Source organism: Myiozetetes cayanensis, unplaced genomic scaffold (assembly GCF_022539395.1).
Source record: "Myiozetetes cayanensis isolate MyiCay16 unplaced genomic scaffold, myiCay2020 scf2-11, whole genome shotgun sequence".
Taxonomy (NCBI): domain Eukaryota; kingdom Metazoa; phylum Chordata; class Aves; order Passeriformes; family Tyrannidae; genus Myiozetetes; species Myiozetetes cayanensis.
Genome location: NW_026087411.1, coordinates 88812926 through 88832169, shown reverse-complemented (window position 1 = coordinate 88832169; position 19244 = coordinate 88812926). Strand labels below are relative to the sequence as shown.

Sequence of the window (19244 nt, the reverse complement as noted above, 5' to 3'; positions counted from 1 at the left end):
GCACAGAAATTTCCATAGCAGAAAGGTGCCCCTGTAGCACAGGTCTTCCCCATCAATCCCTGTTCCTCAAGCTCTATATGCCAGCAATTTAGGGCTGGAATGTGTGCTGTGACCATGCAGACCCAGGCCATGGAAATAGAACCAGCTTCCTGATTGCATTATTGAGTGAGACTTGAACATAAGAGAGAAATGAACTGATGTTTAAGAATCGTGAGACTTTTTAAAGAACTGAAGAAAAGGAAGCAGCTTGAAAACAGATTCTGACTGAAGACATCCATCAAAGAATAAAGAGGTAAATATGCTAGAAGGGAGAATAAATGAGACCAAGCCACAGAAATGAGGCTGACATAGTGAAAACTGACAAGAATAAAAAGCTAAGTAATTTAGAGGGTTTTCATATACACAATGAAACTGTCATCAGTGGAAAAATAAAAAGAAGCACTTAGTTAAATTATTAATATTAATGAACTTCAGAAATATTAAAAAAAATTCCCAGGTAAGACTCAATTTAAGAAATCCTACAACTCCATTGAGACAAAAATACCATAAGGTGTTTGAACTAACTAAAAAACTCAAATAAAGGATCTTCTAAAAGCCTTCTTTTCCTGTTAAATTCTTACCTCAAGATATGAAAATCTGTATTTTACAGTTTATGATCTCCTACACGTCACAGTATATGAAATTCTACCCAGCAATTCCTCTACTGAAGCCAGTAACTTGTATTTGTCAGAGCAAGTGAATTTGTCACATATTTATGAACCAACCTACCTTACTCTTCAAATTAAAAAACCTTTAGAGGCCTACATGTTCACCTTGTAAGATATCGCTGCATCTACTTTATGAGTTAAATAGGAAGAGTCCTTTATATGTCTCATTGTTTCCAGTCTTTGAACATTTCCTGCATCTTTACATTCTCAACAATACATCACTCTCTCTTTTATGACACAGCTGTAGACCTACCACTTTCAAACACAAATGTTACTGAAAAAATTGACACTGTCCTGTACTCCTTTCCACTCCACTATTCTGTTCATCAGAAGATCACAGATACTAGCCAGAGGGAGGAAAAACGGGCTAAGAGGTGGTTCCTCGTTCTAGCTGTATGACTTTGCAAGTGCCTGTAAACATTTTTGAGTGAATACAAGTTACTAAATAATCTAGATTACTCTGCAGAACTATGTTGGCATCATTGCTACTTGCTACTCATCAGTCTTTGCATCAGTCACGCTTGTTTTTTAGAGTGATTTTTGATTACACTCCTTTGATAAAACTGTTTGAAAACATGAACATTTAGCATTACAACAATGCGGTTATTTTTATGCCAATGTTGTAATCTTATCAAAGCATTAAGTCAGCTTTCTTTACAACCGCTGTTTTCCCTAGAACTACATTGATTTGCATTAATTATATTCTCATCCATTAATTATTTTTTGTTTTAATCACCTTAGTCATGTATGAGTTTCCTATTAGATGACAGTCTAACCCAGTCATACTCAACTCACTTCGTGTTTTTACACATTGGCATAACATGGGCATTAACACAGCCTTCAGAAACCTATCCACAAAAGGCTACAGTTAATATCAGCAGATGAAAGATCCATCCAGCAAAGCCTTAAGTGTGCGTGGTAATTCCATCCATACAGACTAGTAACAGCATGATGTTGATAGCTATACAAAATCCCCAATGCCATTCAAATTTAAAATAGGACTGGTCCACACAAACACTACAGCCAATTGATACTTTAACCAATTTAGATGCTGACATTTCTTTCCAGTATTGTATTATGGTTGTTTGGGGTTTTTTGCCCTTATGTTATGATACAGAAGACCCCCCACAAATGTCATGGACAACTGACTGATTTCTGTCTAGAAGGACAGAAAAGACAAGCATATTGATAACCACTATTTTTATTTAGTCTTTCAGTAATATTTATGTTAGTTGTTACACAAAAAGATACTTATTTCAAACATAAGAGTAATATTTTAAAGTTTAATTTTCTTGAATCCCATAGAGGTAGCAATCTCAAACCAGAACACATGTACTTGCAAGAAATTAATATAAACCACTTCAGAGTGATACATGGAACTGTGTGACTGCATGTTGAAAACTACTCCCTGCTCTGGTCCCTGTGGCTAAAAAATAATATAATGATATTTTTATAAGTACAGGAAGGTTGACAAAGATGATCAGAGGTAAAAAACTGCTTCCTAATCATATTATGATTTCCCTTCTTGACAAAAATGGCTAACAAAGTATATAAAGTATTCACGTTTTTACATAAATTAAGTGAATCAGGATTTTTTTTTTTTTACTATTGTACTTGGGACAAAGAAAGTACTTATAAGGTAGAACTCACCATTCTGATTTTTGAAACTTCAGTATCTTTAAATTGCCTAGCCTAATGCATAACTGCCTATTAAAACTATTGATAATAGTCAGTTAGGTAAGGACTGGACGTTCAAGCCATGCCCATATTTTATTTTTTACTCCCACTTCTTCAAAAATATATTTAAACTTTGTCCTATTATAGCCTCTTATCATAAAGGTTGTATTCACCTTCCTAATACCGCAACAATGGTGATACTGGTAGTATCAGTCTCTTCTGAATACACACCACAGATTTCTCTTTTCAAACATATACTTTTTTCTTATTTTTAAAGTTCTTTAGGAGCCTCATCTCTTTCTGTTTCCTCAATCCACTTTGTTTTATAAGTTCCCTAGTTGGCACCTTGTAAATATCCACTTTTGTCTCTCTCCCCTATAAACATCTCTTACTCTGCTCTATGTTATATGAAATAAGAGACCTTTGGAGTCTACCTGTCTCTAACACTCCCAAGTATCTCTTGTCAACTCAGATCATAAAACACAGGAACTGCATCTTAAGTGACAATCAATACCACATAATTAATCACTAGGGGGGCCAGATAGGGACTGTCATAATAAAAATTAATATTAAACAGTTAAAATTACACTAAGAGTCTTTCCTCAAAAAGAAAAAAATCCTTTTAGATTAAAAGTTTCCTGAGCTAAATTCTTTTTTCTTATATCATTTCAAAGAAACTGCCAGTGACTTATTTTCAGTGTAAACTACTGTGCTATGGCACTGCAAGGATGTTGCAGCACAAAATAACTGATCTTAAAATCCTGATCAGTTCAACGTGCAATGAAACAGTAAACAAAAGCATGTATTGTTGGAGGGAGAAAAAAACAACACAAACACAAAAACAAAACAGCGTGGCTTAAAGCACATAAAGAGCTGTTTAATCTCAGAACTCTTTGCAGAGCAAATTCCTCAAGCTTTATTAATGAGAGAAGATGTGTTGACTTTATTTCTTTTTTCCTCAAAACCTTCCTAACATTGCAAACACCAACAAATAAACAATATTCCAAGCGGCCATTAACCTTGGGATCATCTTCTCATTTTATAGCATTCTGAGTACATTTTCAAGAAGTTTTATATGGAGAAGTGGAAACAGCTGCAAGTTCACCCCAGACACGTGCCTTAAGCCAGTAAACACAAACCGCAATGTAAATAAATATAGCCCAGATCTATTTACAGCCCAGAAAAGCTGAGTACATTATGTGAGCACAGACATGGTCTTACGGCCACGTGAAGCCAGGCGGAGTAAAAGGTAATATAGTCATGTTCTGAGTAACACACCTCTTACAAGTCAGTGACCATGAACACCTCTGGTTTATGCAGATTAGGTATAACCAGGACATTTGATTGAAACCACAAACCAGTCATACCTTTGTACAAGCCAATAGTCACTAACGAGACTCGGAATTGAGTTGTTTATTTTCTTAGATCAAAAAACAACTTCTGCAGGCTCTTGTAATCTGTAACAATACAGTAACACCCGTAGAGAGACTTAACTAGTTACATACAACTAAAACAGTTTCAGACAAACTGAATCTAAAAATAGGCTGCTATTTCACAAAGCTGGCGCTGACCCACATCGAGGTGTTTCCCAGGTTGCCGGTGTCCAGCCGGCTGACGCGCCTGTATCCCTTGGGCATAGCAGTGACGCTGTCGGTGCTTCCCACCGCCGCGCTTCAACTCCTGATCATGCCTTTAGGAAGCCACTGTGCTGTTCCCTAGGAGCGAGAGGGAACACAAGGTTGAGAGAGCCCCTGTTGTTTCCCACACCACTTCTGGCCTACTGGGCTGATCTCCTATGTGCAACACTAGAAATCACCGTTTTTATCCCGACTTAAACAACACGGGGTAATCCGCGGGCAATACGCGCTAAGAGCTTCCTGCCAGCACTAAACTCGCCAAAGCGGTTTTGCGGCCCGCGGGCGAAGGACCCGAGGGATTAAACCCGCCCGGGGGCCGGTGGTGGTGCCATCCCGCGTCCTGCGGCCCCCGTGGGAGCGACTGTCCCGCCTGTCCTCGCCGCGGCGGGCAGCAGTGGCTGCGGGCAGAGCTCAGGACTCGCCGTCCCAGGGAACCGGGAGCTCGCTCCGGCTGCTCCCGGCGCAGCCGCCGGCGCGGGCGGGCGGGGCCGCGCGGGGTGTCCCGGCCCGGCCCCCGCCCCGGCCCCATTCACGAACCGGTTCCCGCCGGCCGCCTCCGCCGCTCGCGCCGCCCGCCCCTGGCACCGCCCCGCCCCCGAGGCCTCGCGCCCGCCCCGGACGCGCCGGCGACGGCTCTGATTGGGTGGGAGCGACGCTCGTCAGTGACGCGCGCGGGCGAGGGGCGGGGCCGGGGCGCTCGTGGGGGAGGCGGCGCCGAGTGTCGCTCCTGGTGCAGCCGCGTCCGCCCCGCGCTGCCCGCAGAGCCGCCCGCCCGCCGCAGCCGCTGTATGGTCCTGCCCCGCGCCGCCGCCGCCGAACCCCCGCCGGCAGCTCCGCGGCCTCCAGCGCCTCCGCCTCCTTCCCCTCCTGGTTCTGCTCCTCCTGCCCCCGGCTGTGGCGCCCGCACCCCGGCTGTATGATCAGGCTACAGTCTTCAATGAGTAACCATATTCCTGTGAGTGCCGCCCGCCCGCGCCCCCCGGCCCCTGGCCCCGCCGGCCGCCCGCCTGTGCCCGGCTCCTCGCGCCTCTCCCGGTGCTCCTCCATGTTATCTCTTTGTTCTCTCGCCCGGCTGCCGGCGGCTTCTCGAAGCGCTGGGCTGCGGCTCCCCTCAGGCGGGCCGCTGGAGCACCGAGCCCGCCGGGCTGCGGCACGACTCGGCCTCTGCCGCCCCCGGCACCCCTCTCCCCTCCTCCGCCGGGAAAGGAGGAGACGGCGACCTCTCCGCGGCTCCCAGGCGGTCCGGCCCGGGCACAAAGCCGCTTTGTGAACCCAGCTGCCGCCTGCCCCCCCCGCCGGCCCAGCCTTCCCCCCGCCGGGGTCTGTGTCAGCCGGGCCGGGCCTCCCGCCGGGAAGGGCAGCCCACCCGGGGCTCCGCGCCCAGGGCCCCGCGCCCGTTGCCGTGCCAGGAGCCCCCTGCCGGGGGGAGGCCGAGCCGGGCGGCGGCTCCGGGGGACAAGATGGCTCCGCGTCGGCAGCCTGATCGAGGCGTGATGCGAACCCGTGACCGCCGCACCGGGACACGGCCCGGCCCGGCCCGCGCGGCGCCGCCGCGGCCCGGACTCCGTCACCTCACCGGGCACGGAGGGACGGGCGGGGCGGGAGCCCGGCACCCCGCGGCTGGGAGCGGCCGGGGCCCGGCGCTGTCCGGACAAGCCGGGGCTTGCCCACGGCGGTTGGCGGCCCGGCCCGGTGCCAGGCTCGGCCGGCGCTCCCCCCGCCGCGGCCCCACGTGCACGGCCGGGGCGAAGGCGGCCTGGCGGCGGCTTTGTCTCCGCCGTGCTCGGGCGGGGAGGCAGCGCCGGCTGCGAGCGAGGACGTGAGTCCTTTCCAAAATGAGCTCTATGCAGTAGAGGTGGGGTATGCCTGAACTCGGGTGTGCAGCCTGTCTTGTTCGGCAGGAAAAGTCCACAGAGGAGTAATTTAAGTACATGTTGATGTTTCCTTAACAATCTGCCTCGAACCTTAGAAGCTGGCGATTGCAGTCAAATACCTTAATTTTGTCCGAACCTGCTTTTAAGACCTTGCCATCTGGCTTTTCAAGGAAGGCATTTCCTCTCTGGAGGTGGATCAGAGTTCAGCATTGGAAGGTTTTTTTTCTCATATGCTTGCAGTTTCTTTTTTTTTTTTAACCACCCCTAGTAATCTCAGTGCCTGTGCTGCCTAACATCTGTGACCACAGAGCGCTGTGTGTATTTAAGCACAATCAATCAAATAACACATGGCTTGCTGGTGGTAGCATGCCTTGCAGAAGCAGGGAAGCAAGAAAGACAAAGAACTAACAAAATCAAGTAATCTACAGTAACAGAAGCTGGATTGTTTGCTCTGTGGTAGGCAGCTATGCACATGGCAAGTATTATGAGCTGACAGTTGTACAGTTCTTGTGGCATGAGGTTCCTGTGATTCTGGTGTTTCCTATTTTTGCTGGAGACAACTTTCCAATATGTCTACCTGCATCTGCTGAGTTTTTTGAAAGCAGTGACTCAGAAGTATGAACCCTGTCTCTTTGTAATCTCATAAAACTACCAAATCAAGAAAGCTGAAGATTACACTTAAATGCCAGCTTATATGTGGCATCTAGTGATGGAACAGCAAAGGATTTTGAAATTGTCTTTCAGGAACAGAGTTGTTTTGGGGGAAAATGTGGAAGAAGCAATATAGAAATTGCACAGCCATGAGAAGAAATATAAGAGAGAAAGAAAATGAGTGACAGATATAGCAGGAACCAAGGGAGAAGGATGTCATTGTCTTACTGAAACTAAATGTGTTAGTAAGGCGGCAAATAAATAGAATTTAGCCTTATCTAATAACTTCTGTCAAGTGAAACTTCCGTTTTCTGGCAGAATATGTGCCACATAAGAATGCTGGATCTATCCCAGTGTGTAGGCTTACCGTAAGTGATGACTTCTTTTAAACATTAACCTGAATGCCCAGATAAGGGTATTACTGAACTGTAAACTAGCAGCAGATATTCACCTTCTTTAAAAAATTAAAGCTTGTTCTATTGGATCAATAGAAGAGATATTTCTGTATTAAATGCAAGTCCGTAACTCCTTACCACTTTCTTCTCAGTTGCAATTTCCTGTTTGGTATTAATGGGTTTATTAAACTCGATAAAATACAGAAATAACCATCTTTGTGTGTATGTACTAAATTTGTCATGTTATTGCTTAAAACATAATGGAATAATATTTTAGTAGAATGATGGGATTTAAGTAGTTTGGTATAGAAGTGGCATTGTTAAGTCATTTAGACGAGGGGATGGAATGGGTTCTGTGATGTCTTATATTTCCCAATAACAGCCAAGGCTTCTTTGCATGTTGTTTCTGTGGTCCATACAGAAGAACTTTGAACCCAGTCACATGGCCTCAGTTTCATCATCTCTGGAAGTTGCATTGACTTGTTATACAGGAAGTTCTGAGATGATTTTTTATTCCCCCTTCACTGCATATTTGAACCACAAGAACATCCTTCCGGCAGAGAGCATGTCGCAACAAATTTATGATAAACCTTTGGATTCTCCCTGTCAGTGAGATCTGAGTGTATCTTCTTAGGCAATGGGTTGCTGTGAGTGGCTAAAATGGACAGTGTTATCACTGTAGATATCACAGTACAGGCATTCATGTGCCCAGTGGATAGGAGATACATCTTGTCAACAACACCTTATGAAGGTGTGCCTTTGTCTTGCCTTATGGCTTCAAAGTTTGTAACCCTTACCTTGCCACACTTCCCTGACTGCTGTGGCAGTTGCTATTTAAACCTTGAGTAGTAAGAGGAAGTCAGGGGTATCTGTCATTCAGTAACTTTTTGTTGGGTAGTAAGTTAGAACAATGAACTTCCTTGCAGGTGTTCTCAAATTGTCATGAAATGTAACTTATTTAGGTCTCTAGTTCTGATCCTATGGTTTCAGTATGCGAGTGTGTGTCAGGTCTTGACTTCAGAGGATGGAAGACCACATAGTTCGTTCTGTATATAAATGTTTTATGAGCAGGTGGATTGAGCAACTGTGAATCATCTTGCTCATCTTCTGAAGGTAAAGTGTCATATAACTGCATAAACAAGTGCTTTTGTTTGCACACTTTTCAAGATGCCACGAAGTTTTGAATAAGGATGTCAACAGCATGGCATAACCTTACACCTCTCTGCTTTTTCCCATATCAGTAACGATTTAGTAGATTGTTTCAAACCATGAATTTACATACATGTGAATCTGTTTGTCAGTGAAGAAGATACTTTAACTTTTCTGTCTCAAGGACATGAATTAAAGCCTTTCTTTTCAAGATGTCTTCCTTGAATAGACTATTCTCTAACTTTTCCTAGCATGATCCAAGCATAAGTAACACAATTTATATATAATATATATATAATTATATATAATATATATATAATGGTCAGGTTGCCATCTCTTAATATGTGTCCCTGGCATATTAACCTTAGTTTTGTTTTCTAAGTTTATTTTGATGGCTCTAACAGTCTAAATGTTGTTTGGCTTTCTGTCATGATGGAAGGTGCTACTTGTTTCCAAAATCTTTTCAGTGTTCATTTTCCTCAAGGAAAACTTACATGTAAATTGAAAAGACTATGCTGGAGTACCCAACTTAATGGTAAAAGCGATGAGTTGCTTTTGCTCTGTTAAAGACCCTTCTGTAAACAACACTATGCAGTTTGAGTTTCTCTTAGGCAACTTCATCCTTACCTGCCAAAACTGTATGAGACAATATAGTAATTTTAAAGCCTTGTTTCCAAGCCTCTTGAAAGTTCCTGATATCATTTGAGTTCCCTCAAAGCCTGAGATCGTGTTAATTACTGCAACACTATTTTTATAGCTGATTTCTCATCTTCTGGGTCTTTTTACTGAAGGTGAATGAAGCCTTGTACTGTGACTTCATGGCATACCACAAACAGCATGCCCATGTACTACTTGTCTTTAATTTTCATTTGACTCCCAGAACAGAACTAAACTAGACTGGCAGAGCTGTCTTAGAGTACAGTGTGTTGCTGTCTAAAGGAGTTGATCTGCATGTGAAGCTTTCCTGCTAGCATTGGTGAGAAGTGATGGCATTCACATCAAAGGAAAATGTGAGCTTTGCTCCTTTATAATGCGGCAGCAGCAGTTGCCAAGGCAAACAGTGAGGCTTAAATACATGCTTGGTTAGGTCCTTAGCTGTGTGAATTATTAAGGTGCTGATGTGTATAATACTAAGTCAGTAATTAACAAAATGAATTCCTTTGTAAGGGTTAATAACACATAGAACTCAAATGTAACATTGCATAATCTGCTTGCTTCAGCTTTGTATAAGAATTTGAACTGTGCACCCAGTTTCTAGATGTGATGTTAAAATGAATGATTTTTTATTTAACTAATACTTTGCTGCCTGCCCTTTTCCTTATCCCTATGATTAGTTTGTCTGGTATCTTGAGTACTCCTAACTGTATGCTAAGGGCAGCCTACCTAGCAGGCTGGATGAATTCTGATTACTTGTTTCTGCCTACCTGTCCTAGTATGGAGACATGTTAACTGCTTCCAATTACTCTGTGTTCTTTTTTCCCCCATTCTGTGTCCTCAAGCTCTGTGTCATGCATTTCTGTTTCCGACAGCCTCCACTCCCTCATCCTCTACCAGGGAAAAGGACTGTCTGTGATTCTTCTTAGCAATCTTAAGAAGAGATAAACATGAGATCTGCCAGTGCATGCAAAAACTAGCACAAGACCTTGTGCATCTGTATCTTAAAGCTGTCCTGTCCCTTTTTGCTGTTCTGCTTCTTAAACTAATTGAAAGCGACTTTAAATAAGTTATCTTCGGTTCGTGTTTTTTTCAGTTGCTATTTTAGCTGTTTCCTAGGTCTGGTCCTAGGAGGCTTTTAAAAGCACACCTGCCACCTTCTGCTAGGACATGGCTGGTGAGTCAGGTGATGATTCTTGGAGTTCTTCCGAGTCGAATTCTCCTGGTTCCTGTTACTCTGTTGGTCTTTGACTTCAGAGGATCCCTCTTACTCCTTTTTCATGCCTATTATATTTAGAGTTATTGCTGTCTCTCAAGTTTTCAAAAATAAAAACTGAAATAGGTTTTTTGCAACTGTCAAACTTAATCCTACAGTCTTTACTACCAGCTGATGGTAGTATCTCTGGAGTGCCAGCAAAATGCATGTGAAATTGTTATTTTAGTTTCTTTCTGTTAACTTAATTCTCGTTTTTGTTAGCAGGTTGGGGAGGGATTGTGTGGTTTTTTGTTTGTTTTGTTTGTTTGTTTTTTACAAGTCATGCCTGTGATTAACACCTAAAACTCTTACCAGGAAGCTGTATGAAAACATTTCATGTCTGAAAAATGAGTTGCCTGACGAACATAAATAACTTTTTTCTGCTGAATATTTGTGGGATCAGTTATGTTTCTCTTTAGTGCCTAAGTGTATTTGGTGGGCACATGGTTCAACTTGTACTTCTCTTTTGGGAAACAGAACTCCTCTCGTCTTCCGTTCTGTTCCCTGGGCAGGTATCAGCAGCAGCATGGGTACTGTGGATGGGTACAAAACTAACTCCTCTGCTGGAAGGGTTCCACAGTGCATAAAAGCATATCTTGGTGGTTCAATATCTGCAAATATATACCCAACTTGGAACAGTTCATTTGCTATCTTAATTCCTGGTTGTGTCTAACAGTAATTATATATATAAATATAACCATAGCTAAACAGCATACCACTGGACAGGAATAACTTGTTCAATAAACTTGCTTATGCATGGTTTTAGCTAGACTATTACTGCTGTCTTGGTATATTAATGAAGTCCTGGTGTGAAAAGACACTTTAAAGCATATGAAGGTTGCCATAGATCCTCAGCCTGTAGTATGTGAAATGTTCCTTAGAAATCTGTGTACCTTGAAAGTCTCAAAGTGTTTGTAGTTTGTAGTTAGAACACAAAGACTACATTTGCTTTTGTGCCCTCCTATTTAAGTCAGGTGGAGTTATATGCAATTTTTTTCTACTGACTGTTCTGTATATGAATTAATGATACTTACATGCCAAGTAAGATTTTAGCCATTAAGACAAGTGATTCTACTTTTAAGTAGAGACTGATAGTTTTGTTCAGCTACTAAAAATTGTCCACTGATGAGCTTGAATGCTCAAGGAATCCCATCCTTGCTTTCCTGGGACTACATAAGGTCAGTGTAACTTTAGTAGATGTTGTGATGTTTCTCAATTCAGAATGGAAAAGGAAGTTGTATGGGTATCCTGGAAAAATTTATATATATATATATTTATATATTATATATTATATATAAATACTGGGGTTCTTAAAACTTTTTGCTGTGTTTAGCACATCTGAATTGGTGTTTTGAAACATTTCAGCGTTTTGTGTTGATATAACCCTATATGGAAACATTGTATTAAGTAAATGTATTTATTTTCAAGTAATCCTTGCTAAGAAAGGTGACAGGGTTCTTAACACAAACCTAAGGCTTGGAATAAAAAATAAAATTCATGAAACTGCTTAGTTGCTGTGTTTTAATTTTTTCATTTTATAATGCTTGATGTCTTAAAAATAATCTTGTTTCACCTGTCCTCATTATGCTTTTTTTTCTCCCTCTCTTTACAGCAGTTCTGTGGTGTTCTTGGTCACACATTTATGGAGTTTCTGAAGGGCAGTGGAGACTACTGCCAGGCACAGCACGACCTCTATGCAGACAAGTGAACTGTAGAAATTCATTACTACTCCACCAAGAAGCCCCCCTAAGAGTGGTTGACCAGGATAAGAAGTGTTGAATTGAAATTGGCAGAGCATTTAACAACAGCATTCAGACCTGGATGGGGTAAACCTCAGTGCACTGCCTTTCTTTTGCCTCAGTATTACTGGATTGAAGAATTGCTGCTTCTTGTTAGGAGGTTCATTTCATTTCCCATTGCTCCAACTTCATACTTCCAAGCACTGAGAATTTCACGTGGAGTATAGTGAAGTAGACTTCAGTTTCTCTACATCACTTCTGTATTAGAATTTTTTTTAATCCTTTCATAATCTTGTTGCATGTTTAACTAAATCAATATGGCCCGAATGAACCGCCCAGCTCCTGTGGAAATCACCTACAAGAACATGAGATTCCTGATCACACACAATCCAACCAATGCAACCTTAAACAAATTTATAGAGGTAAGGCAAGGACGCAATTCTTACCAATGTATTTTTTTTAATGCCTGAGCAGCATGCTGTATTTACAGTTTCCTTCTTTACTCGTTGATAACTGCTGTGAAGGCCATATGAGGAGGTACTGAAACTGTTTGTATATTGACATTTTTCAAAGACAAATTTGTTCAGATATACTTTGGCCTTCACAAATGTAATTCTGAGAGTGAAGCCAAGTAATAGTTATACTATAATGGTACATTAAGCACATTGTTTAGGTCTGAAAACGGGAATTATTTGGCAGAGTAATGTGTAAAACAATACAAATATCTGCTAGTGATAGGAACTTGAATTCAGATTGGGCTAAAGTGGTGTAACATTTCCTTGCACTTACTGCATAGTGATTAAAAAGATAATAATTCACTATATTTTGTGGATAAGAACCTTAGGAACAAATAACAGGCTTGCAATATGCTTTCACTGCCTAGCTTCCTCCAGTGTTAGCAGATTATGGTTTTAATGTAGTTTAAGAGGATCCTCTGTGTCATAGTGTCTACTTGAAGTGAAATTTGTGGCAGTGGGCTTACTCTGCATCCAGAGCTACTGAAGCTACCTTAGGTGTTTTGGTACATGCTGAAATTGTTTACTGACTAAAGCCAGATAGCTTGGCATATCTTGCTAATACTGCTGGTTTAAAATTTATCATCTAAAGCTTGTATCTAGTGTGCTGGAACTATCAAGTGTGCTGATGTATAAAGTGTATGCTAGTTCCTGCAAAGTTATTTCCTGGTGAGGTCTGAGTTTGCAAAGTCCCTCGTTAGCGAGATTTTAGGTGTATTATGGCTCAATTCTGCATTTGGTGTGATGTAATTTACAGGAAACACAGTAGGGTAACATTTGCTTGACTTTAGACCCTCACAAGTAGATAAAGTATGCTTAGGCTATGTTTCAGTCAGTTCAGTTCAGATGATGTGAATGATGGGGTGTTGCATGAATAATGAAGAGGGAGTGCTTTTTTGGTAACAACAAAATGGAAAGCTAAATTTTGTTATTCTCTAGTTATGACAACTCATACTTCTTAAACATAAGTGGTCTTACAGACCTGTTGTTTTAAGGAGAGAGAGAGAGAAAGAAAGAGAAGATTTAAACCTTGCTCAGAGTGCTTTACTGAAGTATGTAGCTTTGCAAACCAGGAATCTTCCTGTTCCTTTAAAAGGAATGATCTTTTGGAGATGGACTACTTGATTAATTAATATTTAGCTGGATCTGATTTTAGATCATAACAAAACTTAATCTGCAGATAAGACTATGTTTGCAGCAGAGCTTAAAGGTATCTGGCATTAGCACACAGACTTTTAGTTATTTCAGCTTCCTGTGTTCTTCACAGAGTGGCAAGCATTTGTATGAGGTTACGTACTGAAAATTTTTGAATGACTTACTGAGTAAAATTACTGAGAAAATTAAATGGTCAAGTGAACTTTCACAGCAACTTTTTTTTTCACTCCCTAGGAACTTAAGAAATATGGTGTTACCACAGTGGTAAGAGTGTGTGAAGCTACTTATGACACTGCTCCGGTGGAAAAAGAAGGCATTCAGGTTTTGGTAAGTAGTGTAAAAGCATAGTTTAAAACCAATCCATTCCCCAACCCACCCCTTCCCCAGAAAAACTCCTATGAGTGTATTCTAGCAGCTGATGGAGGAAAAAACTGTGCAGTCATTCTTTCTTGTCAGGGAAAAAGTTTCAGTTTGAGCAAAATCATATACTCAGCGAAAACTGATTGAAAGGAATGTATTCATAATATTTCTATAGTTATACTGCCAGAAAACTGTAAGTTTGAGTGGTTTCCTTAGCTGTCAGCACTTTGCCCATTGTATCCCCTCCTTTTTTTTGCCTGTGCACACATCTTACAAGCAAAAAGAGTTCCATCTTGGTGTATTTGTCATTCTATATTCTAGGATTGGCCCTTTGATGACGGTGCTCCACCATCCAACCAGATTGTTGATGATTGGCTAAACCTCCTTAAAGTTAAATTTCGTGAAGAACCTGGTTGTTGTATTGCTGTACACTGTGTTGCTGGTCTTGGAAGGTGAGTGAAACTTTAAAGATCTGTTGAATTCCTGGTCAGACTTGTTGAGATCTAGTGCAGAAATTTGAGGCAAATGTAAATAGTAACATATCCAGTATTGGAATGACCTCACGCTTGAAAGTAGTGAAGATGGCAGGAAACTTGTATGTAACTATTAAGGCCTTTTGGTCAGCAGATGATGCTACAATCACAGCTCTCACAAAATCTACTGAATTAAGTAAACAAGTATATTCTTGTACCAAGCATGTTGATAAGTGTCCCATTGGTATTTCTATTTTGCTGTGTCGTCTTTTTTTTTCTAATGCATTTGTTTTTAGTGACTTGCCTGCTTTCTCTTCATCTCCGTTGCAGTATTATCGTCAGTCTCCTTGTACAATGGGTATTGTAACCATTACCCACAAACAAATGGCTGGTTCTGGCATATCAAGACCAGCTCTTATCCACCACCTATCTGTGGGATGAAAAGTGTTCTCCAAAGTCTCAAAGCTCTGTTTGTCTCACATCTAAGTGACCTCAAAATTTTTAGTGATAATGCTAAATATTCTCCTCTTAGCTCCTCTGTCTGCTGCCACTGTCTTAAATACAGTTCCAACAGTTGTGACAACGTAGTGGTGTTTCTGTTATTCTAGACTACCCAGGAACTGGATCCGTTCTAAAAGCAGTTGCTATATTATAGCCATGGATTTCAGTATATCCAATCTAAAATGAAGTTTCTGATCTTGCTGTCCATAAGCCTGGCTTATCCTCTGCATTATGGCTTCACGTGTACAGAGTTGACTGTAGTGATGAATGTTACCTAAACCAAAGTCTTCTGCTGCTTAGAGTGCTAACTGTTGGGTTTTTCTCAAGATTGGGCAGTTAATTAGAAGAGAGAAGTGGGTAAAGGTTTTTCTGAGTATGCATTGGCAAAAGCTAAACTGAATATAATTTTTTTTTGAACCAGAGCTCCAGTCTTAGTTGCTCTTGCACTGATAGAATGTGGAATGAAGTATGAAGATGCAGTGCAGTTCATAAGACAGTAAGTATGAAGCTAATATGTAGCTGCTTCCAAGATTTAACACGTTGATACATCCTTGGGCACTAAAGGAAATTTAATGTTTGAGAGGCAGAATACCTTTGGAATTTAAGTTCTGTCTCCTAGCTAGAAGTAATACTTGCTTACATTGGTGGATCCTTTCTTCTGTATTAGACCAAAGTGTGCTAAAATGTTCTTCCTGGTCTTTTTGGATTTTTTAAATAAGTGCAAGTTGGATGAGAAGAATTTTAGTTGCAGTGTCTTAATTTTCAGGTTTTAACTATGTTTAAAAGAAGCTGCAGCTATTATAAACAATACCATAATAGTTCTTGCATAATTGACAAGTCTTTGAAGAATTAAATTCAGCTTTTACTGGTTGTATATAAAATGAGGAACAGGAAGACTGGTACATATTCCAAACAGTCAATCAGCATGTACCTTTTTTTCCACATACTTAATGGTTTGAGAAAACAAAGTTCAATTTCTGTTCAACTTCTTATTGTGGGGACTTAAAATATTTATGTACTTCGTTAATACTGTAAGATTTCTGGATTTTGTACATCAGAGGTTGAACACTGTCTAAAATGCTATGACTCTTTTGAGCATGTGGTCCAGTCAGGTATTTGTGAAAGGAAGCTACCGCCCTCTTTCCTGGCACTGAACTTTCAATTATCCCTATTTTGGTTACAGTCTTGACTTAAAGGTGGCTTTTTTAAGTGACCTAAAAATATTTTTCTCTGGTTGGTGCTATTATTTCACTGGGCAAGAGATTTATGTTCTGTTTAAAATATGTTTTCCTCCATCTAGGAAGCGGCGTGGAGCTTTCAACAGCAAGCAACTTCTGTACTTGGAGAAATACCGCCCCAAGATGCGTCTGCGCTTTAAAGACTCCAATGGTCACCGAAATAATTGTTGTATTCAGTAAAGCTCAACAGCCTATAGTACTTCTTTGGGAATAAAGGATGGAAACTAGAATTAAGCAGACTGCATGCCAAAGACATCAGTCTGGTATTTTTTAGTAGTAAAGGAAGCTTCCTTAGGAGTATTTAATAGGCTAAGTAGAAATGCAACTTCTATGTTTAGGTAAATATCCATCTGTTTGGAGACCCAGTAAATGTTTTTGCTGTACCCTGTTTCTAATCTGTCTCCTTGTTCATTGATTATCAGATCAAATATCCTTTAATCATGCCATTGAGTCTTACCCACCTAGTTTCAAATACTAAAAATTGGGGTACTAAAATAAATCAATCTGTAGAGAGATTAGGTGCCAAAACACCCAGCATATCAGCTATATGTTTCTCCTTAAAATGAGCATAGTTCTGATGATGTGAGAACTACCAGCTTATCTGGACCTTACTATCTTTTTTTCTACAGTCATTTCAATAGTGAAGAATATGGCCTCTAAAGTAGTCTTGCCTGCTCACTGTATGTTTTGTCTCTCACAATCGCACTAGAATTATCAGGATTTGCACAGTCTGTTTTTTTAATACTATTAATTACAGCAACTTTTTACCCTTGCATCTGTACTTTTCTGCTACCTGCAGATCTCTCCATTTTACAAGTCATTACTCTCTGGTTATTCATGTAGAAGATCTTTTAAATTGTACAGAAGCACACAAGTCTTTAATGTCTCCAGACAAAAAGCCTTACAGTAAAATTATTGTTGGCACTTCATGTGCAACTTAACAGAGGGCCTGAAAAGGTTGGGAGGGGCTATTTAATATTTCTAGTAAAATGTTGCCTTTGTCTTGTGCAGGAAGTATAGAATATGCCCTTTACTTTAGTAAATATTTTTTTAAAATGTAGAAATGCTTTGTTATTGTAGCTAAAAATTCTTAATCAGAAAATTTCTGAAAAATCTTGTAGTTTTCTTTTACTGTACCTATTGAGAGTTGTTTACCAACTATTGCTTTGTTGAAAGTGTGATTTTTTTTTCTTTTTTTTCTTCTTTTTGTTTTTCCTCCTTGAGTTTCTGCTATGACTTGGGCAGACCTCTGTAATATTTTGTATGCCTTTCAAGCTGCGTAACTTAATATTTGGATACTTGATAATTTGTTTTATTATGTAATTGGTAAAATGGTGATGTGTATTAATGTTAGTTCAATCATATATTTATACTGTCTTGGGAATGTGTGGTTATAGTTCTGTGGGAGAAATACTTTTGCCAGTGTTCACCAGCTTGTAAAATCTAGTGCGAGAGCTTAAAACATCTAAATAAATACTGAAATGCACTTAAAAGTTTGCTGAAATGCTCATCACTTTCACTTATTTTTGTATAATTTTGTCAGCAATCTTGAGGTGCCTAAATTCAGGCATCTGTTTTTCTTTTTTTTTCTTTTTTTTTTTTTAATCTGGGCTTGAATGTCCCCTTTGTTGTAATGATTGCTGTTTGTTTTACTCATAAATAAATGTGGACAGAAATTAATGATAGAAAGTACAGTATTTCTTTATGTAGCTTACTTGTTACTTGCCTTGCTAAAATAGGTTACTTCCTTAGTGTTCTTGAAGATGTTTTTGCAACAAAGGCAGAAGAGTATATGCATCAGTAAAGCTTTGTTTAAAGGTTATTTTGTTTAATGGAAGAAATAAGATCTTTTTTTTTGGAATGACATCCAAAGACATCAATGTTTCTGTTGTCAAGATGGACTAGATAATAGGAACAAGGCCAAAAAAAAAATCTACAAAAATTCTGTAACTCAGCAGTACAGCAGGCTGATGTAAATACTGGTTTAATACAGATTATTATCCAAATCAAGTTAAAAATAATGATTTGACCAGTTATGAAACTAGGAGGAATCTGTAAAACAACTACCAGTAAAATGCCTCGGATTTTTTCACTTGCTTAAAATTATTAATGCAATAGATCAGATTTTGCTGTCTCTACAGAATTCACATAGATAAGAAGGGTTGTGTTTAGATTAAGAGCTCTTAACAAACCTCCCATCACTAACATGTTCTTTGAAACTCTAAACTTGAGGCTAGGCTTGACTTTAGTTGATTTCAGTAAATAGGTTTCTGAAGAGGAAAATCTGCATAATGAATGTCTGTTTAAAGCAAAAATCAAGTCAACTTCTGAACTGTTTCTATGTTTGGTCATGACTCTCTAAGGAACAGAAAATGTCTCTTCCTCTTTTCTTTAACTATTCCAGTAGGTTTTAAGGACTGAAATGTTAACACTCAAAATGTGAAGATAAAATAGCAGATGGAAATACATAAAGCAAGTTAAAGTCTATGTAATATATATGAATTTACAAATTCAAGGAAGAAAAGAATTACTGTGTCCTTAAGGCAAAGGCCGGGCATGGAAAACAGACTTTAATGTCACATCTAATTTTGGATGTGTAGAATGACTATATAAGCGCATTGTCTCCTCAAGAGGTACATTGTAGCAGTACCTAATCATATGGTAGCAACATTCTTGTCACCTGCTAGACTGTTTTGTGCTGTAGCTTGTGTAATCTGGTTTGTAAATGGTGGTTGTATTTACGGAATTCCTTAGCATGTAGGAGAAATACTTATGGGAAGTGGGGTAAGAGGGAGAGTATGATCTTGCAATAACTGCAGCAAAAAACTGATGTGTTCCCTATATTGTTCTGTCACGTAGTCCCTAAATAATGCTGAGGAAAGACAGTCAAATGAGGTACTGTTAACTGGTTATCCAAAAGCAAGTATAAAATTGTGATTTTCTTGAATCTGATTCTCAGAAGTGCTGAACACTCAGTTTCAACTTAAGTCCATAAATACTTAAATATATATGAAATTTTGTAGAACTACATGTTTCTGAACAGTCCTGAACCATTTCAGACTGAGTACTCAAAAGTAGTTAATAGTCCTGATTGTTAATCTCCCTGGTCTTCAGTTCTCCTTGCATAAAAATCCATTCCAGTCCTCACATAAGTGGGGCTGTTGAGGAGATAAGCAGTCATTTCTGAAGTAATTAGACTCATCTGCATTATTGCAGAAGGAACAGGGAGAAAATGTATAATTCTATATTGAGGATGAATTCTGG

At 40.2% G+C, this 19244-nt stretch overlaps 1 protein-coding gene across 2 annotated transcripts; it reads left to right on the top strand.

The window, feature by feature from the left end:
• Window positions 1-4700: 4700 nt before the first annotated feature.
• On the top strand, window positions 4701-17672 carry PTP4A1 (protein tyrosine phosphatase 4A1). 2 transcript variants are annotated; one of them, XM_050316325.1, is made up of 6 exons: window positions 4701-4976; window positions 11612-12160; window positions 13643-13735; window positions 14090-14220; window positions 15164-15238; window positions 16043-17672. In XM_050316325.1, exons 2-6 carry the CDS (start codon window positions 12056-12058, stop codon window positions 16158-16160), a joined length of 522 nt encoding a protein of 173 aa, XP_050172282.1. In that variant the 5' UTR covers window positions 4701-4976; window positions 11612-12055; the 3' UTR covers window positions 16161-17672. The 2 variants fall into 2 exon arrangements, with proteins under 2 accessions (XP_050172282.1, XP_050172283.1); XM_050316326.1 differs by having other exon boundaries at window positions 4774-4976; window positions 11615-12160.
• Window positions 17673-19244: the final 1572 nt, after the last annotated feature.